General features: G+C 40.5%; 1 protein-coding gene across 5 annotated transcripts in view; it reads right to left on the reverse strand.

Moving 5' to 3' along the window:
- Window positions 1–247: 247 nt before the first annotated feature.
- kdm6bb (lysine (K)-specific demethylase 6B, b) overlaps window positions 248–26770 on the reverse strand; it is a 29833-nt gene continuing 3310 nt past the window's right edge. For 3 of the 5 annotated variants that reach the window (XM_035990983.1, XM_035990981.1, XM_031320005.2), the window contains 20 exons: window positions 24409–24447; window positions 23778–23901; window positions 21645–21698; window positions 20846–21062; window positions 19946–20194; window positions 16715–16846; window positions 15937–16218; window positions 11823–14338; window positions 10619–10745; window positions 9760–9865; window positions 8226–8431; window positions 6691–6869; window positions 6533–6601; window positions 5819–5967; window positions 5596–5710; window positions 5323–5510; window positions 5024–5165; window positions 4251–4377; window positions 3971–4141; window positions 248–2883 (listed from right to left, as the gene is read on the reverse strand). In XM_035990983.1, coding sequence (XP_035846876.1) covers window positions 2860–2883; window positions 3971–4141; window positions 4251–4377; window positions 5024–5165; window positions 5323–5510; window positions 5596–5710; window positions 5819–5967; window positions 6533–6601; window positions 6691–6869; window positions 8226–8431; window positions 9760–9865; window positions 10619–10745; window positions 11823–14338; window positions 15937–16218; window positions 16715–16846; window positions 19946–20194; window positions 20846–21062; window positions 21645–21698; window positions 23778–23896 — 5172 coding nt within the window. In that variant the 5' untranslated portion in view covers window positions 23897–23901; window positions 24409–24447 and the 3' untranslated portion in view covers window positions 248–2859. Of the gene's footprint in view, window positions 2884–3970; window positions 4142–4250; window positions 4378–5023; window positions 5166–5322; window positions 5511–5595; window positions 5711–5818; window positions 5968–6532; window positions 6602–6690; window positions 6870–8225; window positions 8432–9759; window positions 9866–10618; window positions 10746–11822; window positions 14339–15936; window positions 16219–16714; window positions 16847–19945; window positions 20195–20845; window positions 21063–21644; window positions 21699–23777; window positions 23902–23942; window positions 23951–24401; window positions 24448–26770 lie in introns of all 5 variants that reach the window. The other 2 variants (XM_035990982.1, XM_035990980.1) reach the window with 1 other exon arrangement.

Consider the following 26770-nt stretch of genomic DNA (forward strand, 5'->3'; position numbering starts at 1 on the left):
TTGGTGGAAGCCCACGTTACAACACACACTGCAGGCAAAATGCAGTGTGCACATGGCTCACTGTCGCAGGCTAATAGACATTCAAACATGATAACAGAAAACAAGAGTCTACACCCATGCTGGTGGCTCTGTGAGGTGCACTGTGACTTCCTGCATGGTCACTTCTGTTGATGTTCCAAGTTCCAAACAAAACAGAGCAAGCTCTGAGCTGATATATACCAGATAAAGGCAAAGACTCATTGTTGAATAATTTATCAAAAACATTTTAATTTCTTGAACAACAATACAATATGTCACAGAAAAATCACAGAGGGATTTAAGACAGGTCTGGCTCAGGTTTTCTTCTATGTGAGTTTTTTCTTTTTTTAAACAATAAGTGCAGCATAAATCAAACAAGTCAAGAGGAAAAAGAGCATTATTACATCCTTCAAATAATTCCAATAATGAGGACAAGACAAATAAACGAAACCTCGACGTCATTAAAAGTCACATCCCTAAAAGTCTCTGCAAAAGTGTCAAGAATTACAACTACTGCTAATGCTCATCATAAAACCACTAATGCCTCACAAGATTATGAATTTCATACAATGAAAAAACGATTTTAAAGATCTTGTATTCATCTGTTAGATACAGTACAAAGACATCATTCCATTTCTGTTCCCACCAAAATGTGTTGAAATGGATCTAAGCACCAACCGGTTGGTTTGAGTTATGTCCAAATATCATTATATGCTGTTTAATGAGGGGGCATTGAGGCAAGGAGGGGTCTAGCACCATGAAAATTAAACCACCCCCCTGATTGCACCTACCCTATCCACACGTTATTTTTTTTAAATACCTTGTAGCCCCTTATCAAGTGAAGTACCATTTGATATGCAATAAATATGTAAGAAAACAACCATGTACAGTATAAATAATGTCACAATTTACAATTTTTCATTTTCTCTGTAATCCCAAAAACAGAAACTGACTACAAAAAGGAGGTATAAAAGTGGGAAGAAATTCCCATTGCAGTAATTTAAACTAGAGTGAAACCAAATATTTTTAAGGTGTATTATATTATAGCAACAACAAAACAAACGACTGAGGTGGACAAGTTTGACCACATACAAATTAGATTTTTGATTGAGAACAGAACTACAGTACATAAATCTTCTAGTAAACCTGGAAACATATTCATTATGTACAGTAAATTGTGTGCACAGACTAATGAGGGCAGGGCTGAAATCTGAAATTCGTCATCTGTGGGGATTTCAATATAATGACTTTACAGCTGTAATGCTGAACCTCTATTCAAATGACAGAAAATAGGCTTAACTTGCCACCAAATCATTGCACGTGAATACAGTCCCAGTGGAATAAGTGACAATCACATTTTATGTAGGAAGCAAGGCTTCTAGTTGTATTTCACCATTGCATTATAACATTTAAAACGTAAGGTTAGACTATGTAGCCGTATCAAAATGAGACATTTTATTTTAAAGGACTACAACAAATAACAATGACTGGGCCTTTCTTGTCATGTGTTAATTCATGTGCTCTTCAACAAACTGGAAATACAGTATATGAACCCCCCTGGCAGTGCATGGAGCCTCATCAGGACGGATGTTTGGGGCAAAATGAAAACAATGAGATTCAGTCTGCTCATCTATTTGGCCTCAATGGCTTTTGCATGATAAGATTATGATTGTTTGTCTCTTTGGACATATTACTTTTTTTCAGACTGTAACGGGCACTTCATTGACACCAACATCAATGTTGACTCCCCCCCTCTCTGTACACCGTATATGCACACCACTGTTTTATCCCATAAATTCATTCACAATTTACAATTTATTTTCTCTGTCATCTAGAAACAAAAAACATAGCAACAAAAGAGGTATAAAAGGGGGATTGTTTTCCCATTTGAAAAATAAAAAAGACACTATGTCTGTTTTACGGGCATATCATAGAAACCTCACCGACTATTTAGCTGGACTTGTGAAAAAAAATAATCTAATTTTTCATCTACATACTTGATTTCCAACTAACAATGAAACCATATTAGTCCTCTAGTAAACCCGTATTTAAGAGAAACTGGTACAACTTTTTAATTAGTTTTTTTAGTTTTTTTTAAATACGTACATAAATCCTTATTTGTGTGTTTAATCCTCTAATTACCTCTCCTCTAAATACAGTTTGCAAGGCCAATGTGGTATACTTCTAGGCTGGTAAAACTTTTAAAGTATCTAACGAGAATAAATTAGATTGGAATAGCACCTCAAAAAGTATGCAGACAGGAATTACAAATGTCAGAGTTTACCTGAATACCAAGAAAAAACAAAAACAGGAACTAATACGATGCCAAATGTGACAATCAGCTACTTCTCCTGTGAAGCGATTCCCCTGCTGGTACAACAGAATCACAGCAAATTCATGGACATATAGAATAACTAGATTGGTGTAAAAAAGTTAGACTGAATTTGCATAAAAGTACCTGGATTTATACACAGAACTGGCTACTTGATGCCTTTGAATCACAGCAGTTTCCGTTGAACATATAACCTGATTTTCAGTGCTAGCAGTGGTAGTAGTGCTCACATTTGTTTTTTTGTACATATCTGAAATGCTTTTCATGAGAAGTACCAGTCTAGTCATTCTATTACAAAACACACGTCCAATCAGCAGCTGGCATGGGGAAGACAGTGAGCTATAGTTGGATTGGCTGAGTGTCCATACCTTATTGTGTGATGTAAACAATACTGAGTAAACGTGATTGGCTGATTCAGTGAGTGTTTACAGGAATAGATTGCCCTGAAGACAACATTTGTGCTGCCATTAGAGTTTTGGTTATGGCTGAAAGACACCAGGGAGGGGTCCTCACTTTGAAGAGGGTGATGGAGCCTGAAGGGGAAGAAAAAGAGTAAGTGACAGAGCTCAGCTGGCCACTTAAAAAAAGCTGTGTGTGTGTGTGTGTGCTTGCGTGTGCGTCCATTAGAACTGCTTTAGTAGGGAAGGATCTCTTTTTGATCAGTATGGACAGGAGGAATGATTACACCAACCAAAAACAGCCCCCAGCTACAGAACAAATAATGTAAACTGGGACAACAAATACACACATATAAGTATTCACGGTAATGGCTCACCCATTGCAAGCAAGCTTCAAGACTCTTAAATCTTGTTTTCATATTGTATTGGCATGAACTGAACCAATGGGTGACTCAAAGAAAATAAATCATCTAACATCTTATGGTTTACTTTGGAAAATGGTCAAGAGTAAACAAATTTGAAATAATGTACTAAATCATGCAACATCACTGTTTTTAGGGTTTTTCGCATATTTGATATGTGATACATTTTTCATTTTGCTTGCAGCCCTGCACCTTTACACTGTAGAACACGTGTCAAACTCAAGGCCCGCAGGCCAAATCTGGCCCCTCGCAGATTTTGTTTCGGCTCGCATATCAATTTAGGTTCCCAATAAATTTTGGATCGCCTAGTTTTTGTAGCTTTTTCAATGTTTTGTCACTTTTTTTGCAGTTTTTGTCACTTTTGCAGACACTTTTGATGCTTTTTTCCAACGTTTTGGGGGCCTTTTCTGGCATTTTTTTCCCAATGTTTTTGTCGCTTTTTTCAACCTTTTTTGTTGCTTTTTTCTTTGATGGCTAAGTTACTTTTTTGGGGCTTTATGTCGACCAAAGTGTAAGTGAGAAGGCTATATGAGACACGCAATAATCCAGTAAAAGATCCTTGACTTTTTCGATTAAATAAAAGCATGTGAATAAACTAAACATGTCTGGCCCTCGATGTGATTCTTATTTTCCAGTGTGGCCCTTAGTGAAATTGAGTTTGACACCCCTGCTGTAGAAGAAGACAATATGATATGGATGAAGCAATATGGAGTCCTGTTTGTACCTGGTCTAACCTTAGAACCTTTCTCAAAACTACTCTGGTTTACTGTTAGTGTACAAGATTTGAAAGTGAGACTAACCAGCGTGAAGGTGTCGTAGGTTCTCATCAGCTCCTCTATCCGATACTGTTCCAGCACCACTACTCCCGCCAGCGATCGGCTCTTAGCTCGTGCACAGTCCTCGCAGTGCACCATGTAGCTCTTCTTACTGCTGTTCTCACTTGTGACAAACATCAGGTTAAACACCTCCACCTGCACAGACACAGTTTTGGTACTGCAGTTAATATGTTTGTTATGCATGCCAACATAGGCAAATGTTCCTGTATGGGCAGACAGCGAGGCCAGGGGAAGAGGGACTCACGTCACACTCATTGCAGTAGTAGGCTGGCTCGTCCTTCACGCGGCTCTGGTAACAGATCTTCTTCCCTGCAGCCACCAGCTGGTCTCTCAGAATCTGGATGTGCTTGATGGACTGCAGCAGGCAGTGTCTGAGCGAGACAGAGGAGCAGGTAGTGAAAGATGTAAACGAACACACACATATACACACTCACAAACGCTTTGCCCCTCACCTCCGCTCTCTGTGTGTTGCCATTCTCAAATTCCCTGCTTCGGGAAATAATTCTCCAACAAACAAACTCACAAGCAAGCTACACGCTAAAAATGGCAGGTTTTGAAGGACATTTGGATTGTACAACAAGGCAGGCCTGCTTGGTTCTTTCAGGAAATGATTATAAAAGATTTACAAAGAATACGTTTACGGCATTTACTATCTAACTGGGACGTTTTGGGACCGATTGGCGGGATTGCTATGACGGTGATACACTGGTAAGAGAAAATTGCGTTTAACCATGTATCCAGCTAATTTAAAAAGCTCACGTTACTGTATTGTGTGAACAGTTAACTTTATTTATTATTGTGCGTGTCATTTTCTTTTGCAGGGTGCAAATGTTCCACCAAAACCTGTTCCTTCCAGAGCCACCGTCTCTGCGTCTGGAGCTTAGAGCCGCTCAAGACGATTGTGATTGGTTTAAAGAAATGCAATTTTCTCCAATCCTAGAATGTATGTGTAGTGCAGCCAGACCTTACTCCACAGCGCTGTGGAGATAGAGCTGGCAATGCGAGACTACATCTTACTTGATCATCTTGTAGGTATCCTGGTCGGTGATCTTGATGGTGCGAGCCACATTCCATGAAACGTGGATCATGGGAACGATTGACTTAACCTTCTTTACCGCGTTCCACTCATAACGCTCCAGGGTGAGTTGATACTGATACGCTGAGAGAGTAAAAAAAAACACAAACAGTGGTGAGACTGAAAGTAGGCAGCACATATTTAACAGTGTATTTAACTTGTAATTTAACACAAAGACCAACACATGAATGTCAAGCTTTTAGCTGCTGTCTTTCCCTATTTTTTGGTCCTCGAAACTTACAGTTGAGTGGTCCCACATTCCAGGCAATGTTGTTGCACCAGCCCACCGCCTGGACCCAGTGCACAGTCCCCGCATTAATCCACACCAGGTCACCCGGCCTCTGAATGAAGCGGTACACAGGGATGTTGGAGCTGTAGAGGTCTTCCAGGACTGGCCACCAGGACCCCGTCAGGTAGTCTACTCCATGCCTGGGGATGACAACAATGCAATTTCCGCATGCACAGAAACTGTAGCTTATTGCTACATGTGTTGCTAAAAAGCCTCTTCACTCACTTCTCACAAAACTCGTTGATAGCCTCCCAGTAGTGCTCGTGAACAGCGAACCACTCACAGTCACCAGGCCCGATATTGATGTTTACTGAGCAGAAATTGTTGTTCTCTTGATGACCTGATGAGATGCGCAAACAGTCAGTTTCTTGATTGAGAAAACGGCCTTCATTTGTAAACCCCAGAGGTTCACTAGTGTCTAACTGTGTTGTCAGACACAGACACTGACCTGGCGTGCGGCTGCCTGGCACCTTCATGTAGAGCTGGACGGTGTTCATGCCCAGGATGGTGTGACCGACGTGACTGAGCATGTTGTTGCTGGATTCCACACGCATGAAAGCTGGCAGCTTCAGCAGCTCCTGCAGCTGGGGCTTCCACCTGTTCAAAACATATGCCGCGTAATGTAAAACTACAAGTACCCTCAGTGAGTTCAGCAGTGGTGGAAGAAGTATTCCGATCCTTAAAAGTACTAACACCACACTGTAAAAATACAAGTAAAAGTCCTGCATTGAAAATGTTACTTAAGTTAAAGTATGTAAGTATCATCAGGAACATGTACTTAAAGTATTAAAAGAAAAAGTAGTCAATGCAGAAGGATCCTCACATTTTAGAAACTGGAAACAATCAATCAAAACAGTTCTGTGTTTAATCGGCTAATCATTTCAGCTGGACTTGTAGGCCGTTATATTGGAGGATAATTTAATTTATAATAAAACATTGTATTTAATAAACTACATGTGTTTTGTGTGCAAAATGTTTTGTAAAGTAACTAGTAACTAAAGCTGTCTGACTGATTTGATTGATTTAATATTTCTCTCTGAAATGTAGTGGAGTAGAAGTAGGAAGTGGTGTGACAAGAAAAAGACTCAAGTAGAGTACAAGTACCTCAAATTTACCACTGGAGCTCAGTTTGAGTGGGCAGGATTTAATAACATAATCTCACCTTTTAGGGTCAGAGAGATCAATATTGGTCCCAAATTTAATGATTTTTCCGGATGCTTTCTGCTCTGAGCTGGGGGAAAAGACCAAATACCGAGTTGAGTATTGTTACCACCGTCAAGAGTGAATTCTTTGTACAGACAGATCACAGTTTGTGCTAACCTGGGTGTGCTGTTGGCATGAACAGGTTGGGCTTTGCTTAGGATGGTAGCAGAACTGGCTTTAGTCGAAGCAGGGCTGCCTTTACGGTTGCCTGATGTCAGGGCAGCTTTTGTGGCGGCTGATGTGTCTGAAGACTTGGCCTGCTCTCCTTCCTCTTCATTCTCGCTCTCCTTCTCCTCCTATAACACATCTACATGAGCTTAGCTGACAGGTTGGCCAACAGCTAAAAACTGATGCATCACTATATACAGGGTGCAATTAGTTTTTTGATCATGCATAACAAAACAAAACTATGCAAGAATTAAATCCCCCTTGCAATACCATGGATACAGTGCCACTCGGCAAGGCATGCCAAACACTTAAATATGCACTTCAATATTCAATGGAAAACACAGCGCTTTCAAGCCAGAGAGCAGAGCGAAAACAAAATACTTTCACCCAGGAAACGCTTCTTCGTTCCTTTGGGAATCTTAATCCAAACTATGATCTTAACTAGTCATTTCTGGCTAAACTCCACTACATGGCCTCTGAAAGGACCGTGATCTGGCGGTGCTGCTCGGATTTTATCGTTCTATCGCACTATAGACTGTTCACATTACAGCGCTTTAATTAGTTAACAATACTTCTATTTTAGGTATATAATGGTGTACTGGTGAAGTATCATTGGTCACTTTGAAGGGGGGGGGGGAAGAGAAATACATTTTGTAAAAATAATTCAGCAGAGGCAGGGATATGTAGACCAGAAAGGGGGAAACCCCACGCATCCCCCCCAGCAAATCGCACCCTGACTGTATAGTTCACTTTCAAGCTTAGTCCTGGTCAAAGATAATGTGAAAATGGGGCGCCTGGTTCGCTCACCTGGTAGAGCATGCGCCCCATGTACAGAGGCTAAGTCCTCGCGGCGGCGGCTGCTGGTTCGGTTCTAACCTGCAGCCCTTTGCTGCATGTCATTCCCCCTCTCTCTCCCCTTTCATGTCTAAGCTGTCCTATCAAATAAAGGCCTAAAATGCCATAAAAATAATCTTGAAAAAAAAAAAAGATTATGTGAAATACATCAGTATTTACCCACAATATGTGTGGATGTAAAAATACACCGGATGAAACAAAGACAGGCTGAACTTTCAGCACACTTGTTATTAAACCAACACTTAGTGTATATTATATTTAGTCTCTGGTGCTCTTTTTTGATGCACAATGGGCCTCATGCAAGAACATTTTTGTATTCTTATCCTTACTTCTTTTGTGATATTTGGAGAGTTCCAAATTGATTTACCTAACTCTCTGAACTGGACAGAAAAATCATTTGTTTCAGTAATTCAGATGAATGTCACCTGTTCACAGAGAGATGCGTGTTCGCCATCAATAGCAAAATGGTCATATGTGGTAATAATGGGAGTTTTTGTTTAGCCCTGTGTAGAAAGGCAGACTATCTGTACATGAATCAGACGACTGTCCTGGACCCCTCCTAATTTTTTTTATCATACCTAAGAGAAAATTCTAAGTACAAGTAAATTGGTGATTGGTGAAATGTCTACCTGCAGGCTCTCCTGGAAGCTGGAGGCCTGGTACAGAGCGTATTTGGCGATGGTGGTGTGTGAGCGGCTGCTTTCGCAGGGCCACGTCTGCGTGGAACCACAGGGATCCCAGTTCTCATCAGCGGGCTGCTGAACCTGAGTCCTCACTTCCACTGCGTGCTCCGCATTGGCCTCCACCAGGGATTTGGTGGAGAACAGACCGAGGTCTCATATAGGGAAAGGAAAGCAGAGAACATATAATTACACTTGGATTATCAGATAAATACCAATTTCCAAACATTGTATTTTATTATATTCATACTTTGAATACAGAGAATGACACAGAGAAAAAGGGTGTAGGAACAGAAACAAGATTAGTTTATCTACACTAGATGATTGTAAAACACACACACACACACACACACACACACACACACACACACACACACACACACACACACAGAAATACAGTATGTAAATACATCCAAAGTAGCATTCCTCGATCATAGTACAGCCTACCAGTGGCCATGCCATCACGTCATGGTTGAGCATACATGGTCTGCATTCAAATATGGATTATAAAGACACAATTGTGACTGTGAGGATGTGGTGCTGTATTTGCAGATTGTAATGATTGTGAAAGATACAGGGTGGAGAAAGGGCCAGCCGAGACCAAGTATGGCCTTCACATATTGTTCAGTATAATTTACTCAGAATATTAAATGTCTAAAATGTCATGTGTAAAAATGTTTCCTACATCCAAAATAATCCCATTCAACCTTTGTTTTAAACTCGAAAAAATCATGGAGAGGCAGCCCTCATTTACATGACATTGAGGAATTACAAAGACAACAACAAAACAATAACACAGAAAAGAATACACCATCATAAGAAAGATAAAAAAGACAAACTTTACAACTTTTTGAATTATTTATACATACGTTTATTTGGTTTATTGTCTATTTTGTGGTTGAATATTGTAGTTACTATGTCATCTTTATTTGATTTTAGTCTGGGTGGTTGCTGATGATGGGGTCATGTTGCGAATTGTATGTTGTCAAAAAAACAATTAAATTGTAAATCACAATAAAAACTAAAACTATAACTAAAATTTGATAAATAAAGTAAGGATAATATGGATATGAAACAAAGTACATTTTTGTAACGCAAGTATAAGTAGAAGTTAGGAAGTTTAAAACCAGATTCCTAAATTGTCCAAAAGGCACAAGTGAGTTGTAATTTGTTCCAGGAGTCAGGTGCACTAAAGTTCAGACCAAGGTTGTGGAACATGAAGCGAAAGCTATGATATGCTACATTTACTGTATATCTGAATAAGCAATGTCTCCTGCCATTTTCCTTTCTCCTCCCCTGCCCCTTGTGTGACAAGTTTCAGAAAACAATGGATAAAAGGCTCTAAATATTGTCAATGTATTAATAAAAACCCAAACCTACAAAACTCATTAAGGTTAAATGGAATTTGATAAATGTTGCTGGGCTTAACAGAGTAATTTGATTGGGTTAAATGAAGTGAGATGAGTGTGGTGTATAAACTCACTAAGGCGGAGGGAGCCAGCAAGGCCTCTGATGACAGTGACTGCATTTTTGGGATCAGTGCAGAACTGTAGCAGAACTGGAGAGAATGCGTCCCTCTTGCTCTCCAACTGCAAAAGAAACGCAGAATAATTATGAACATTTGAACGCAGCGGAGGAATGAATTTTTGTCTTGAAAACAAATGAAAAATACTGACAGTAGGTTGGTAACGTGTAGATGTCTAAGGCAGCTCTCTCTGCTGCTATCGAGAAAACAATCCAAGACATAATTCAAGTGATATAATTCCAAGATGTATGGTGGCATTTTGCAGATTTCTTCTTTTTATTCATATGAGAACCAGACTAAAAGTCTACAGCCATGCTAGGGGCTCTCTGAGGCTGTACTTAGGCACAGCGGTGCTTTGAGGTAAATGCTAACGTCAGCATGCTAACATGCTCACAATTACAATGCTAGAATGCTGATGTTATGTGTTGGACCACCTTAGTTTAACACGTCAGCATGCTAACATTTGCTAATTAGCACTAAACACAAAGTACGGCTGAGGCTGATGGGAATGCCAGAAGTTATGCGAGTATTTAGTCATAAAGGGTTAGACTTATTCAAATGTTGCCGGTAGATGAAAAGTGAAGGGATCACCGAGGTCGTTAGGGTTCATCATGAGGGGAACGTGAATGTTTGTACAAAATTGTATGCCAATCCATCGGATAGTTATCGAGAAGTTTTGGACAGACCTAAAGGCCGACACTGCCATCCCTTGAACCATGCCTCTAGCATGGCTAAAAACACATTGTTAGGAATTAATACTTATGATATAACTTGTTGGGCTGGATCATGGTGGCGATGCTCATCTGTGTGGACTCACATAGATGCTTGGTGTCGGAGGGTTAAGCTTTTCGCGAGGAATCGGGGTCTCGGAGGCAATTTTAGGTTTAACAGAGAAGGCGGGAAGCAGGAAGGACTCCTTGAATTTGCCTTTCACCCTTGTCCCCCTGGAAAAAGATGACAGAGCATTAAAAAGAACAACTTATGCCTACTGTACACTAGACAACTCTAAAAAGACTTTGAAAATACTAAAGTGTGACACCATCTCACATCTAAAGACAGTCTGTCATAATGGCATAATGTTTTTAGTCACAGACTAGAAGATTTTTACTACCAAGACTTAAAACGTACGATAATAACAAACACATTTGATTTTGTCGTAACATTGAGACGAGAAAAAGACTGCATTAAGACAGCTCGGACTGAGTTTTATGACCACCTTACACCAAACGATTGAGACGACAGGAGCGCGCCCCAACTCTATCAAGACTCTCATGATTTCATTCCGAAATTTGTCCGCGACAGTGGAATCGCTTGAAAAGTCGTTTGGTGTAAGGTAGGGTTGCACGATATTGACAAAATGTGATATTGTGATATCGATATTAATTTCGGTATTTTTAAACATATGTCAAATTACAAAAGTTATGGGAAAACGCATCAAAATAGATTCATAACAAATACAACACAAGGTTTATTTCAACTGACGGTCATATTGGACTGGTACAACATGAATAAATAAATAAGGACCATGTCTACAGAACTTTACTGGTTGGACAGTATCAAATAAATAAAGAGAACAGGACACAACTTTTCTTTCACTTCTCTGATTCGTTCTGTTTTGTTGTCTCTATCTATTTCTTCACTTACACTGTCAATATCTGGAAATATGCACACAAGTGGTACGCTCAATAGGGTTTGTCACATAGTGGACCTGTGTGCTGATGTGTACTAACATGTGCAAGTGGCACGGTAACTGGCCAATGAAACAGGATCATTACAGCGTTTCAAGTGGGCTCTAAATCAAACACAACTAAGCCACACAGCCAACGGACTGGACGCATCACTCCACAATATAAACAAAATATTGCATACTTATTGCGACACTTTCGATATAATATTGCGCAACGTGATATTGCGATTACGATATTGAGTCGATATATCATGCACCCCTAGTGTAAGGTCTGCATAGGATGTAAAACCGATATGAATGAATGAATGAGATGGCCAGACTCCAGACTACTCACTTGCAAGCTCTGATCACTTCAGCGCCCGTGTTTTGAATGCTGATCTTGGAAAGTGGGATTCTTTGCTCTTTCATCTCTGATATGTTGAATGTTTGTCTCCCGACACTCTCCACTTTAATCAATAGGATCTTCAGCTCCTTACACAAGCCCATGGACAATGCCTTCAGTTTGAGCGGGTCAACTGGAGCTAATGAGCAGGGAGGCTTGTTTGCTGGGTTGGAAACACATGATTTGGATGTATTGATTGTTGCACTTGACACAGTTGATGCTGATTTTGAGGTCTGGGTGTTTGTGTTTCCAGCTGCTGAGTTATTTTCTAACTCACTGACATCTTCCTTCTTCTTCTCCGTTATCATCTTTACCTCAGCGTTCCCCGTATCCACTTTTTCTTTTTGGATGTGTATGCCATGTGGGGTTAGATTTTCCTGAGGAATCTGGCCCTTCGTGCTATCTATCTTCGCTTTGTTTTTAGGACAGATGATGCTGCTTTCTTCTGTCTTTATCTTAATCTTGATCTCTCCCTCCTTAGCCTTTCGTTTTCTCTTTCTGTTTGTACCTGTGCATTCTGTCTCTTCGCTTGGTACTCTCTCTTCCTTGGTAGAGACTGTGATGAGGCTGGTGAAAGAGGCTGCACGTGTTGTGGTCAGTCTCAGCTTTGCACTCAGCGACCCATCCAAAAGAGATGACTCTGTACTCTCAGTGAGGATCTCCACATCCACACCCTCTTGTTCCTCTTTTATGTCATTCTCAATTTCTTCCTGCTTCTCCTGCACCAGGGCATCCGCGACAGGCTCCCCCAGATGTGTCGGAGTGTGGGATTCCAAAAGCGTGTCTGAGGTAGCGTGAGTTGGTGACTGATTACCGGGTGTGGACGATGCTGTAGCTTCTGATATGGGGGAGAAATCCTGATGCTCATGAATCTCCGGCCCCAGTTCAAAAGAAGAGGAGTACTTCACTCCTCTGTTGGTGCCAGCGGGAGGCCCCCCAAATGGACCGCCTCGACATGTGACCCTCTGGCCTCCGAGAAAGTTGGCCAGGCTCTGGAAGACATCATCCAAACCGGTTTTGTGGTGGCGAAGCTCACAGAGAAGAGAGCCGGAGGTTTCCCCGCCGCTGTCCACCTCTTCTTCCTTTTCTTCCTCGGCAACTTGTTCCGTCGCACGAGGCGGATCGCAGACTTCGGATGCGCCATCGTGGGAATAATCAGCCGGTGTGCTTTCACAAGGCTCCTTATTGGTATCGTCGATGCCATCGCTGTCGACAAGCGGAGGAGGCGGAGAGAAGCACTGGGTGGGGCTGGGCTGAAGAACTGGTCTACTTATCACTCCCTTTTCTAGCTCCTCTTCATCTTCTCCCAGAGTTGATACTGGAGAGCCCTGCCAGCTGAGAACAGGAGGAGTATTCGCAAGATTGTCGTCCATTTCCCTCAAATGTCCCACAGGCTGTAGGTCTGGAGCGTTGAGAACCCCTCCCTGCCCAGCGTCTTTGCCATGGATGGGCTGCTCTAAGCTAATATAACATGCTGTACTGAGAGGCGCTAAGGCTTTAAATAAAAGGGAGGGGAGAGCGTCATCGGGCTTCTCCTGTCGTTGGTCTTCTGATCGGGGTGAGACGATGGTGGGCAACCTGCCGGTCTGGATGGGGCTGGTGTTCCTAGGAAGAGACTGGAGTCGTTGTTTCCTTACAGGGAGTTTTGGGGGACTGCCATTCTTCTTGGGCATTTTATGATTTCCGGATTTTGAGGATGGTTGCGATGTGCAGCTGGGATGAGGAGTATTTGTGGATGGCCTGTGTGTCCTCTCTGCTCGCTCACTCCTCTGCCTCTCCCTGTGCTTGTGTTTGGGCGGTGACTGGCATTGATTCTCTGGGGACACAGTTGTAGTCTTCATTTTACTCATCTTGGCCTCTCCTGAAGAGTTGGAAGTAAACATTTCATTTTCCGTGACTTTAGTTTTCAAGCCTAACTTTCTTTCCCTCCTTGCGGCTTTGTCCCTCTTCTTTTGTTTCTCGGCCAACCTTTTTTCCTCTCTTTTCTTCCGCCTCTTTCTCTCGTCGCCCTTTCTCTCCTTTTTCACCAGCTTCTCGGCTTTTTTGTGTTCTTCTGACTCCTTCTCAGGCTTGTTCGCTCTTGATCTGCTGTGGGGGGACTGTCGTGAGCAGAGGGGCTGCGAGCCCTTTCGATATTTGACGTCTGAAAACCTGGATTTTGCACCGGCGTGAGATGTGAGAGACGTGGTGGATGTCAGGCTAGGTCTCGGGGTGTGATTAGGGCTTGCCTGGAGTTTCTGCTGTCCACTGAGGCCAGGACTACACTGACGAATGATTAGTGGATCTTTTCTGCCACTGGCCACTGTGTATGAAGAGGGACTGGATGGAGCACGTGGACTGCTGCTGGCAGTAGAATCTCCAGCTTTAGGGCTGCAGAGGAGGGAGGAATAGGGAGATGAGTCTGCAACAGCAGACTTGGAGAGGGCTGGATCCCGGGAATTGCCCCTTTGATGAGTGCGCTGAGGTTCCTGCAGAGTTAGGATTACATCTGTTTAGACTTTTGTTCAGGGATAGGACACTCAATTACATAGAATCATATACGTGTACTGTTATACTTACGTTCATGATGTTATTAATAGCAACTTAGGCCTGGTGAAATGCCATGGAAACGTGAATTCAAATAACATATTCAGTCTCTCAAACTTATAGACACTAAAAAAAGGACAACACTGTCATACTGTACAGTAAACTTTTAGAAGAACAATGTATTTTGTTTTGTCTCTTATTGTAATTGTATATTATTGTTTATTCATCCCCTTCTACATAATTATTTTTCCTGATAACACTATTTTTATTTATTTAAAGTCCTATTATTGTTTCTCTGGATCGTTATTAAATGTATGTTTTTTTTAAAGTTCATTTTTTTTAAGATTATTTTTTAGGCATTTTAGGCCTTTATTATATAGGACAGCTGAAGACGTGAAAGGGGAGAGACAGGGAATGACATGCAGCAAAGGGCCGCAGGTCAGCATTGAATCTGCGGCCGCTGCGACAAGGACTGAGCCTTTGTACATAGGGCGCACGCTCTACCAGGCGAGCTATCCAGGCACCCCTGAAACGTTGTGTGTTTTAATGTTTTTTTTTAAGAAAGTTGCAGGGGGAAAAAATGGCATAGAAACAGCTTTTGAAAGGGAAGAGATATTGAGAGCTTAATATCTAATGTCCTTGATTAATCAACAGAATTGCTTTGGATACAGAATGTAACACACTCTACCTTTTTATTTAGAAATAACTTATGTGTGCTCATGCTGTTTAACCCTAAGATCCCGCGGACAGCCGCTAGAAACTATTAAAGTGCTCATATTATGCTCATTTTCAGGTTCATAATTGTATTTAGAGGTTGTACCAGAATAGGTTTATGTGGTACAATTTTCAGAAAAAAACATGTTTGTTGTACTGCACATTGCTGCAGCTCCTCTTTTCACCCTGTGTGTTGAGCTCTCTGTTTTAGCTACAGAGTGAGACATCACACTTCTGTTCCATCTTTGTTGGGAGTCGCACATGCGCAGTAAGTACTGCTAGCTAGTCAGTTGAGTGTGAGGGCTTGCTATGCTAGCAGCTAGGCGAGCATTATAACGTGTGTTACAAAGTGACGAGCGTTCGTCACAGAAGTAAAGGCTGGACTACAATAGAGCTGTTTGGAGCAGTTTGTGAACAGTGTTTTCTGTTGGAGATGGTAAGTCCCTTTGGGGTGGACTTTGGGCTTTTTCACTTTGTAAACCTATAATGTGCACAAAAAGATATACAACACAATAAAGGAAAGGGAAAAAGCCAGAAAGCATAATATGAGCACTTTAAGATGAAACTATCAAAACGCCTTTACACTCAAAAACATGGAACTGCGTCCGATTTTTAAAATTTCATTTTATTTATGACACAATTTAAATACTTGTATTAATGGTTACGGTTTATTGACTTACATAACCTTTTAGCTTAGGTTGTACTGATTTTAGGGGCATGAAGCATTTGAAGATATTCCAAGAAATGACATCACAATAAGAAAACATACCAATGTAGGCACTGGAGGACCAATTCTTTTGCAAAGGGTTAAATGTTTATTTCTCACTGTGCTTTGTTTGTGGTGATGGCTCCATGAGTCCTTCTCCTCCAGAGGGTGTAGCGGCGGGTTGTGCTGTAGGGCTCTGGGGTGGCCTGTGTGCCGTTGATAGTGGTAATGGTGGTTTTGGTGGCTGTAAGGCACGCGGGTGTGGTCTGCTGGTGAGGATGAGATTTTCCGGTCGACCTTCCCCCTGCTTCCATGATGTGGTCTGCTGCCACAACTCTGGTTTGGAGCCGCTAGGTGACTGTTACTGAAGCCGTGTCCTCCAGCTCGCAATTTAGAGTTTTCCTGCACATTTCAAAACCAATAATAGAAATCAACTAAACTGATGTTTGCTCAGTTTCATTTAGCAGTTAAAAAAAAAAAAAAAAAAAAGCCCATAACATACTAAAGGATCCATCTCACCCCCAGACGCTCTCTGTTTGAACTGCTGCTCTCAGGCAGACATTTCAGAACAATTAAAACAAGGACAAACAGAAACAGTTTTTATCCAAAAGCCATAACTGCACTCAACGCTTCTTGGGTTTAAAAGATGAATCATGCAGAGAATGTCTGTCTGTGTTTGTATGATATGCCTGTGTTTTGTGTTTTTACTTTCTTTAAAAAAAGCCTCTTTTTTTACGTTTATAGAGACTTTTAGAGGCTTTTTTATATGCATTTATTTATTAACCTGCTTTGCACTTTTGCTGATGTTTTGCACTAAAAGGACCACATTCAATTGCGTTGTACATGTACAATGACAATCATGACTCTTCTATTCACTGATTATAGAAGCTTACAGTACCTGTTGCTGTGTTGTTGAGGTCCTGTAGTCAGAGTGGTGGCTATGACCCGATCTGTCACTAAGAGGCTTCCAGTCATCTTGGTTGCAGCGGTGGGCAAGTAAAGGTAAATGCCTTGACCCAGGATGAGATGACTAAACAAAGAATCATAAATATCCTGTCACACTAGATTAGGTTTTTACCAATGGGTGGTGCTATTGCACAAGAATGAAAGGCTGTTTACAGATAAACAGGCTAGATTTAACAAAGGAGTCAAAGTTTGTTGTGCTAAGCCAATGTTTCTCATGGGAGGGGGTGGGGGGACTTTGGAATACTGCAGGGGTATGTGAAATTTTTTTTTTTAAATGTTAATTTAAAAATTTCAGTCATGCATAATTCGTAAAATAATTATACACTATAATATTTAATGGATTTAGTGATTCTAAACATTGGAAATGTAGCATTTAAGTGCTTTTCAGTTACAATACTGTTGTTAAGTAAATCAGACACTGATGGGGCAGCGCTGTATTGTGTCTCTTTCTGTCTCTCTTTATTTTTATTTCGAACAAAAATATCACTAAACACAATGCATAGCAGTGCATAGCAACACACCAAAAGAAAAAAAACATGATCTATAAAGTGTATGTTCATTCAGCACGAAAAGGAGCGGGACAAAGCCGAAGCTTGTTATTTTTCCCACCCCCTCATTTAACTTTAAATAGTTCCTGTATATATTGTATATTTTGTATGTATGTATCATATATTTTATATTATATATTGTTTATATAGCTAGGCTTTTTTTTTCTACCAAAAATATTTTAAAAGACATTTAATGTTAAGGGTCTCTTCAGCTAAGCCAACTACCTGTCTCTTAGACCCCATTCCAACGAAGCTACTTAAAGAAGCACTAACCGTGGTCAACACCACATTACTAGATACGATCAATATGTCCTTATTAACGGGTCACATACCGCAGTCTTTTAAAGTAGCTGTGATAAAACCTATTCTGAAAAAACCCACCCTCGACCCTGAGGTCTTAGCCAACTATAGACCTATATCTAACCTCCCGTTTCTCTCCAAAATCCTTGAGAAGGTAGTCGCTAATCAATTGTGTGACTTTCTGCATAGAAATAGTCTATTTGAAGACTTTCAGTCAGGATTTAGAATGCATCATAGCACAGAGACGGCACTGGTGAAAATCACTAACGACCTTCTAACTGCTGCTGACAAAGGACTTGTCTCCGTACTTGTCTTATTAGATCTTAGTGCTGCATTCGACACTATTGACCATACCATCCTCTTACAGAGACTGGAACATTTAGTTGGCATTAAAGGAATCGCACTAAGCTGGTTTAAGTCCTATTTTTCTGAGCGATCCCAATTTGTTAATATTAACGATAAACCATTCAAATACGCTAAAGTTAGCCATGGCGTTCCTCAAGGCTCAGTGCTTGGACCAATTCTATTCTCTTTATATATGCTTCCTCTAGGCAATATTATTAGGAAACACTCAATTAACTTTCACTGTTACGCAGACGACACCCAATTATATCTGTCAATCAAGCCAGACGAAAGCGGTCAGTTAGCTAAACTTCAAGCGTGCATTAAAGATATAAAATCCTGGATGACCCACAATTTTCTGATGTTGAACTCAAACAAAACGGAAGTTATTGTGCTGGGACCCAAGCACCACCGAACTTCATTATCTAAATATATAGCTATCCTAGATGGTATTGCCCTGGCCTCCAGCACTACTGTCAGAAATCTAGGAGTCATTTTTGACCAGGATCTATCCTTTAACGCCCACTTAAAACAAACCTCAAGAACAGCCTTTTTCCATCTTCGTAACATTGCCAAAATCAGGAACATCCTGTCTCAAAACGATGCTGAAAAACTAGTCCATGCATTCGTAACTTCCCGGCTGGACTACTGTAATTCTTTACTATCAGGCTGCTCAAATAAGTCCCTCAAGACCCTCCAGCTGATCCAGAATGCTGCAGCACGTGTTCTGACAAGAACTAACAAAAGAGATCACATTTCTCCTGTATTAGCTTCTCTGCATTGACTTCCTGTAAAATCCAGGATTGAATTTAAAATCCTTCTCCTGACCTACAAAGCACTAAATGGTCAAGCACCATCATACATAGAAGAGCTTTTAGTACCTTATTGTCCCACTAGAGCACTGCGCTCCCAGAACTCAGAGCTACTTGTGGTTCCTAGAGTCTCTAAAAGTAGAATCGGAGCCAGAGCCTTCAGCTACCAGGCTCCTCTCCTGTGGAACCAGCTCCCAACTTGGGTTCGGGGGGCTGACACCGTCGCCACATTTAAGAATAAACTGAAAACCATCATCTTTGATAAAGCTTATAGTTAGGGAGTGAGGAGTTGCAGCATAGTAGAGTAGAGTAGAGGGAGGCAGGAAGTACAAGCCCGTTCCGGCAGGGGAGAGTACGAGCCCGGTCCAGGGCCCCTCTCTTTAGCCTGCCTCTCTTAGTTATGCTATTATAACTCTAGACTGCTGTGGGAAGCTCCTTCCAAGGACACAATGAGCCGCTCCCTCTTCTCTCTTTTCACTTGTCTCCTTTTGTGTGCATCTTAGTCCCAGAAATGCCTGTTACTAACCTAGCTCTGGGGAGTTTTCTCCCCGGAGTCCCTTTGCTTCTTCTTCACCCAGAACATCGCCTTGGAATTGGGTGGCACCTACACCGGGGTCCTGGGTGCAGCTGACGCTATGGACTTACTACACCCTGCTACGCTCTGCGTTTCCCCGCAGTGTCCGACTGCGTCCTGCCGCGTCCAACCGCGTCCACCCAGGCTGCTGTACCACACTACACCCCGTAACGCCCTGCTGTGCCCTACTATGACATGAACTACTATGACTACCATTGTGATCACTGCTTCACTATCTTTATTATGACTATTATTGCCACCATTCACCACTCCCCCAACTGGTGCCGTCAGACACCGCCTACCAAGAGTCTGGGTCTGTCCGAGGTTTCTTCCTAACAAAAAAAGGGAGTTTTTCCTTGCCACTGTCGCAATAGCTACTGCTAATGCTTGCTCTTGAGGCAACCACTGTAATAGTTGGGGCTTCGTAAAGTACAGAGTTTGGTCTAGACCTACTCTATCTGTAAAGTGTCTCGAGATATCTCTTGTTATGATTTGATACTATAAATAAAATTGAATTGAATTGAATTGAAAAGGGGGTACATTATTTACAAAAAATACTACCACTATAATAAGTCACCAAACTCTACCTGATCTGGGCCAGAGTCCCTTTTCCTCTTGGCTGCACACTCTTCCCTTGGGGATAACGGGTGCTGTGGAGGGAGACTGTGCTGGTGCAGCGGGTCTCGCCGCTGGTGGATGGCCGGCCGTTTCCAGGGTCCTGGTCTGTTGTTTATCATTCTGTCTGGAAAACTCCTGCGGCAGTCGGAGGGGGCCCATCTCTCCGGCGGTGGGGACTGGAGTTCTCTGTTGTTGCGATGCAGACGAGGGCCGCCATGCTAACAGTCAAAAAGCGAAAAAAAAAAAAGACATCATCAAAGAGTAGAGCTGTCACAATTCCACATTTTGCTGTACAATTAATTGTCTCCGAAATAATTTCTCTCTTTTAGTCAAATTTAAAATTATGTATGTATTTATTACTTTTTTTAAACATATGAAAGTTTTGAATGAATCCCAGGATACATCAGTTATCACTGTCATGTGACCCAGATAATGTAATAACACAAGTATACAGCCTATGAAGTAAACAACGCCTCTTTATTATCATAAAATATTTTTCCTAACTGGATCTCCCCTTGTAATTTTTTGTTGCTACCAACGTGTATAGGGCCAAGTGCCAACAACTAACAACTGAAATAATAATAAAAATATACAGTCTGACCAATAATCACTTATATAATTACAATTTGTCATATCTAAACAAAATCAACAATTACCAATCATATGCCTTAAGACCTTAGCTAATGTTAGCAAATAATTGCAGTTCAACAAAGAAACTGAGAATATGTAAAAAAAAATTGACAATTAGACAATTATGTAATAATTGTTACAGGCCTATCTAAGAGTCAAATGATGACACACTTCTAGTTCATGCAGTGTGAATTTCAACTCATTTGAAAGTAGTACTGTTCAGGGTCTGCAGGTCTCACCACAGAGTTGCTGACACTGCTGTCCCAGTTAGTGTAGCGCTCCTCTGGTCCTGTTAGGTAACCGCTGTTGGTGCCAGCTCTGTTGTGGAATGAGCGTGTGGAGTTGTGGTGCCAGTTCTGGGCCTCAAAGGCCTCTTTGCCATCCCAGAGACGTAGAGGCTGTCTGTGCCCCCTAGAGGTACCCTTGTCCTGGACATGGTTGACTGTCCTCTCCCCCCTAAGCAAAAGACCAACTGAACTAAGCAACAAACTTAATATTTCAGATCAGGTGTTGTACTGTTCTGCTGCTCAGGGGACAAGTACAAGTGAAGCTGAGTATCCGAGTAGTTTCAGTAACAAATGGATTGCGGTCCAGAACTTGTTTGAGAATGATTAATGCAATTAATAGAAATTTAATCGTGATTATGATTTCGGCTCCCAATGATCACAAAAACAGAATAATCGAGAAAAACAATTATTTAGCTCATTACGTTTTGCAAGTAAACTCTTATTTTCTCTTGTGTTCTGAATGAAAAAAATAAGTTTAAATAGGAAAAGTATTAAGGCAAATTTCACAGTTGTATGTGTTTTTTTTTTACTGTTAATTTATTTAACTTTTTCCACTGTTTTTTTAAGTTCAATAATTGCAACATCTTTCCAGAAGTCAACGAGTAATCGAGTTATCGTGATTTCAATATTGACCGAAACAATCATGATTATATTTTTTTCCATAATCGAGCAGCCCTAGAACGGTTACCTGTGCCTTAAGAGGCAAAACTGCAAAATGTAGTGTATGGATTATTTATACTGTTTTACTCACCTATTATAAAGACGATTTGATGCTGGATGTGACTGATTGCGCCCTCCTTGGCATCTGTGGTAGTGAAAAAACACATAACATGTATAGTCTCAAGATAATAATGTAGCCGAGACTTGAAAATATACAGCCCATAAGCAAATATAACAAACGCTGTAGCTCTAAAACTTCTTGCTAATAACTTTAAGCCAGGTTGAACCAGGTTAACCAGCCATTAGTCTCTTTTTTCAAGTGCATGCTGCTGTGTCAAAAAGAGAAGTTACTTCAGGAGCATTTCTTTTAGAGACTACTATTTAATACCTTATAAGGAAAAGCCAGCCACTCTTGTAGCAATAAACTTCTTTGACCTCACTAAATATGGAGTTAATTTGCATAGCTTGCTAATAAAGCAGAAGGTTATACTGTCATTGTGATCATATTGAACTTCACTTTACTATAGACAATTGGATAACCCAGTTATTTATATTTGTTCATTATAAAACATGCATATTGAAGTCTTTAATTAAACTTGTGAAAATTGTGGTGGTGCTATTTTTCTCAGTTGAATTGGATTACATGTTGATACAATTTACCAACCTACAGTACTGCCTGTTGCTCAATGCAAATCCTACCAGTGCTATGCTAAGAGGTTTTCAAATATATTTATGGTTTGTAGTTAAGTATTTATGTCACACTTTTTTATCGGAGTCCCAAGTACTATTGCCAAAACCACAACCAGTCAGCTACAGACACAATCATATTCATTAGAGCCACCCTCGACTGCTGCAGCTGAATAGTTAGATTGAGGCTTCTCTCAGCTGCAGCTGAAGAAGTTATAGTTTCATTCACCAGAGTCCTGCTTGTCTAAACTGCAGATGCAGCTGAAGTAAGAGCTTTTCATCAACGTGCTCATCACAGTTTCATTTAATCAGTCAGTCCCATAAAGTGGTGCTTATCTTGAATAAACCCAGACAACAAAGGCTGGAGTCCCACCTGCTGGAATAACCCTTGTCGGGGAAGTTTAAGCCTCAAGTTGTGTCACTATCCACTCCCACTGAGTGTATATTCTTTTCAGGAAGGCTTTGGCCAACTCTAGGTGTTAAAGACATTTCTATTGTACCTGCTTTCTTAACAGTTACAGCCAACACTGTCCCTTTGACTTCTATGAAGCTTACTGTCGTCTTATTGAAGTATTCAGATCCTTTACTTAAGTAAAAGTACTAATACCAGACTGTAAACAATACTCTGTTACAAGTAAAAGTCCTGCATTTAAATGTTACTTGAGTAAAAGTATGTAAGTATCATGAGGGGAATGTACTTAAAGTATTAAAAGTAAAAGTACTCGATGCAGAAAGATCCTCACATTTTAGAAACTGTAAACGGTGCAAACAGTTCTGTGTTTAATCGGCTAATTATTTCAGCTGTACCTGTAGGCCGTTATATTGCTGGGTAGATTAATTTACAATAAAACATCGTATTTTATAAACTACATGTGTTTTGTGTTCAAAAATCTTAATTCGTAAAACTAACTAGTAACTAAAGCTGTCAGATGAGTTAAAAAGTACAATATTTCAGTAGAAGTAGAAAGTAGCATGAAAAGAAAAGACAAGAAAAGTACAAGTACCTCCAATTTATACTTTAGTACAGTACTTGAGTAAATGTACTATGTATTCCACCACTGCTTATCAGTCAGAGTCAGACTCTTCAACACAACATAATGTAGCACTGCTAGCTGTTCAGCAACATGAGCCAACATGTCACAATATTCTGCACTATGTATATTTATTTATTACTCTGTGCCACCTTCTACTGTGACCTGTGCAGTATGCCATTTTTTATTCATCTGTATATCTGGATATATTCTTACTCCTCTGTATATAAAAGAGGTGTTCATATTACTATTATTACTCATTCTTATTTTTCTATATATATTTTTTTAGATATTTTGCTATTCTATTCTTATTTAATGTGTATTTTCTTATTTGTTGTGTTGCATTTGAACTGCAGTAACTAGGGAATTTCACCAGCGTGGGATCAATAAAGTCTATCTTATCTTATCTTATCTTATCTTATCTTATCTTATTATTGGAACGCAGCACAGACGCGCCCAGTGAAAAATTGGGGTAAGTGTGTGAGTGTTGTGATGGTGCTGCAGACCTTTCTGTGTGGCTCCAGTGACGACTGTTTACAGGGGCCCATTGTCCCCTGTTAGGTCCTCCCGCTTGATAGGAGACCCATGTGTTACGGCCAGAGTACAGCTCTGCTGGGTGATACATGCAGCCTAAAACACACATTAATGCGTATGCTGTTACGATTTTGAACATAAACAAATATGATATCTCATTTAAAGAACATCTGGCTGCATAAAATGCAATATAGAAGTGCTGCAAATTTCAGATCTTAGCTTATGCAATGACAATGCCCACTACTTTGCACTGAAACTTTAGATCCTTGATTCTTATTTAGAAGACTGCTCTATTCACTGATTCATTATTGGGGGGAAACAAGGCCTACAGGAAGGGTCTGTAATCAAGTAAAATCCAGTTACAGCAGCAGATGAACACTAACGATAAACACTACATGCAGCAACTCACACATGGATATATTTTAGGTTTGATGACTTTTTGGCAGGGCAAATATAGATTTCTGCATCACTCTACTATCAACGACATCTGCAGAAACTGCTAAACTGTTTTCACACAAACAATGTGAAGCACTACTGTGGTATTATAAAGTGGTGCTAATGGTAAATACACAAATACACAAAGTACAGAGACAAACATGTTACCAGTCTTGGTCTGTATGTTGGTGGCCCTCCACTTCACACCTGAGAGCAGAGAGAGAGAGAGAGAGAGAGAGAGAGAGAGAGAGAGAGAGAGAGAGAGAGAGAGAGAGAGAGAGAGAGAGAGAGAGAGAGAGAGAGAGAGAGAGAGAGAGATGAATGTCTACACACTGACTGTTTTTGTTCTGGATTATCCTTGTGGGTCTGAGATTTACATCCAGACCATAGTGTTATTTTGTGTATCTCTAGTACATTTGATTTCCTCACGCTGTATTTCCTGCTGCACTGTATCTGTTCAGCGGCCATATCATCAGTCAGCCAGAGCTGAATTGTGCATTCAGCCTCTTTCTAATCACTGCTACCCAGCAGGCACCACAGCCAGTGGCCATCCAATGATAGGAAAAAAACAACAACATAGCACTAAGACGAAGGGCCATGGCAACCTCACTTTAACAACAAAGAAAAGCAGAGAAGAAAAAAAAAAGGGTGGGCTGCTGTAGTATTTGTATCAGCTTACAGTAAAAACCCTGGGTCTTTATTTCTCTGACAGGACTGGTGGTCAACAGCACGCATCTTCCATCCAGTCTCACAGTTCATCATCAGCTGCAAGTTCAGTAGATCTATACTTCTTCATTTCATTTTGCTTGAAGTGCACTAACTTCCAGAAGCACAGTGAGCTCTATAGCTGCCCACTGAGTACTGAACCACTGTAACAGGTCTGGTGTTTGGCTGCTTTTGTAAAGTTTTTCACTTTTACTCTGCCTCCTTTTTTCTTCCTTTGATTACAATAGAATTGTTGAATACTAGAGCTGCAAAGATTAATCGATTATTTGTCAAATATTAAATTCATCGCCAACTATTTCGATAATTGAGGTATCATTTTGAGTCCTTTGTTAAGAAAGCTTCTCAAATGTGAATATTTTGTGGTTTCTTTTCTCCTCTATGACAGTAAACTGAATTTCTTTGAGTTGGGTTTTTTTTCACCATTTTCTGACATTTTATAGACCAAACAATACGGGTGTAAGAAAAAATCAATACACTTGAGTATCGCAATATTTTATTTTGCAATACTGTATCGATTTTCAAAAACGCAATATCGATTTTTTTTTTTAATAAATAATTAAAAAAAATGTATGTGCAAAAATATTCATGTAAGACAGTGGTTCACATTTATGTTGTGTTTAAACCCCCTACCGTTAGATGGCTATGCTGAGACGCACCACTAGTGTCCTTGCCTAACAGTGCCTAACAGTGCCTGACTTTTTGATAGAAGCTAACAATGTAGCTATGGCTGAACTTTGGCCTACTCTAGCATATAAAAATTTGCTCACTAAGAAGCTATGAACCACAATCCCAAACTGGCAGTTTGATTTTCTGTGTACTCAATTGTTTACCTAAAGTAAACTTCTTTGACTTTTATGCACATCATGTCTTTTTTTAAATATTAGTTTTGCTTTTATGCTTCAAAAAAATCCCAATATATCGCCTTACGCACAGTATCGAAATATATTGCAATATATTGAATCGTGACCCATGTATCGTGATACGTATTGTATCGCCAGATTCTTGCCAATATACAGCCCTACCAAACAATTAGTCGATTAACTGAGAAAATATTAGACAGATTAATCGTCAATGAAAATAATCGTTAGTTGCAGCCATATTGAATACAGTCATTTATTTGACCATGGACAGAAAAGATGTCTTACTCTCTATAGTCTCTATTACTACTGCCAAACACTTCAACCCTCAGTATAATGTGTTGAAATGAGCTAACCTTGTAAAGATCAACTTTGCATGCTGGAGAGAGCTTTGCTGTACCGTTGATAGGTTGCACTTGCATTTCCCACAGCTATTTATAAACACTTTGAAGAACTGCTGTGCAACATTTTACCACTTCCCTTATAGTACAATTTAAAAGTTTGTTCCATACAGGTTTTATTGTGGCGAGACTGTTGCAGATGCATACTGATAACCTCTCTGTGAGTGCTGAATGAGCTTAGTGAGCAACGTCTTCAAGAATCCATTTCCTACCAGTTGCTAGAGCAACTGAAGCCAGACTGTTCTTCCTGCTGTAGCTTTAGGCCTTTTTTTTTTTAGAGTCAACTGCATTTAGGTTTATTTTTAGAGTAGAAAGAGGACACAAAAGGCCTAATGTTACACTGTATATATGATAAATTAAGACTGCAGGCTTTTATCCTAACATGCACTGTACTGTATGCCATCAGAAGCTGTACCATAGACACAACGTGTCAGGTTATATCATATCTGATCCTCACATCATCTCCTGTTCCACTAAAATCTGCTTTTTTGAGGGACCAGCATTTTGAGCTTTTGCATTCTCTTTCTGCGATCGACGCTCAACTAA

The sequence above is a fragment of the Sander lucioperca genome, chromosome 13, assembly GCF_008315115.2.
Source record: "Sander lucioperca isolate FBNREF2018 chromosome 13, SLUC_FBN_1.2, whole genome shotgun sequence".
Taxonomy (NCBI): Eukaryota; Metazoa; Chordata; class Actinopteri; order Perciformes; family Percidae; genus Sander; species Sander lucioperca.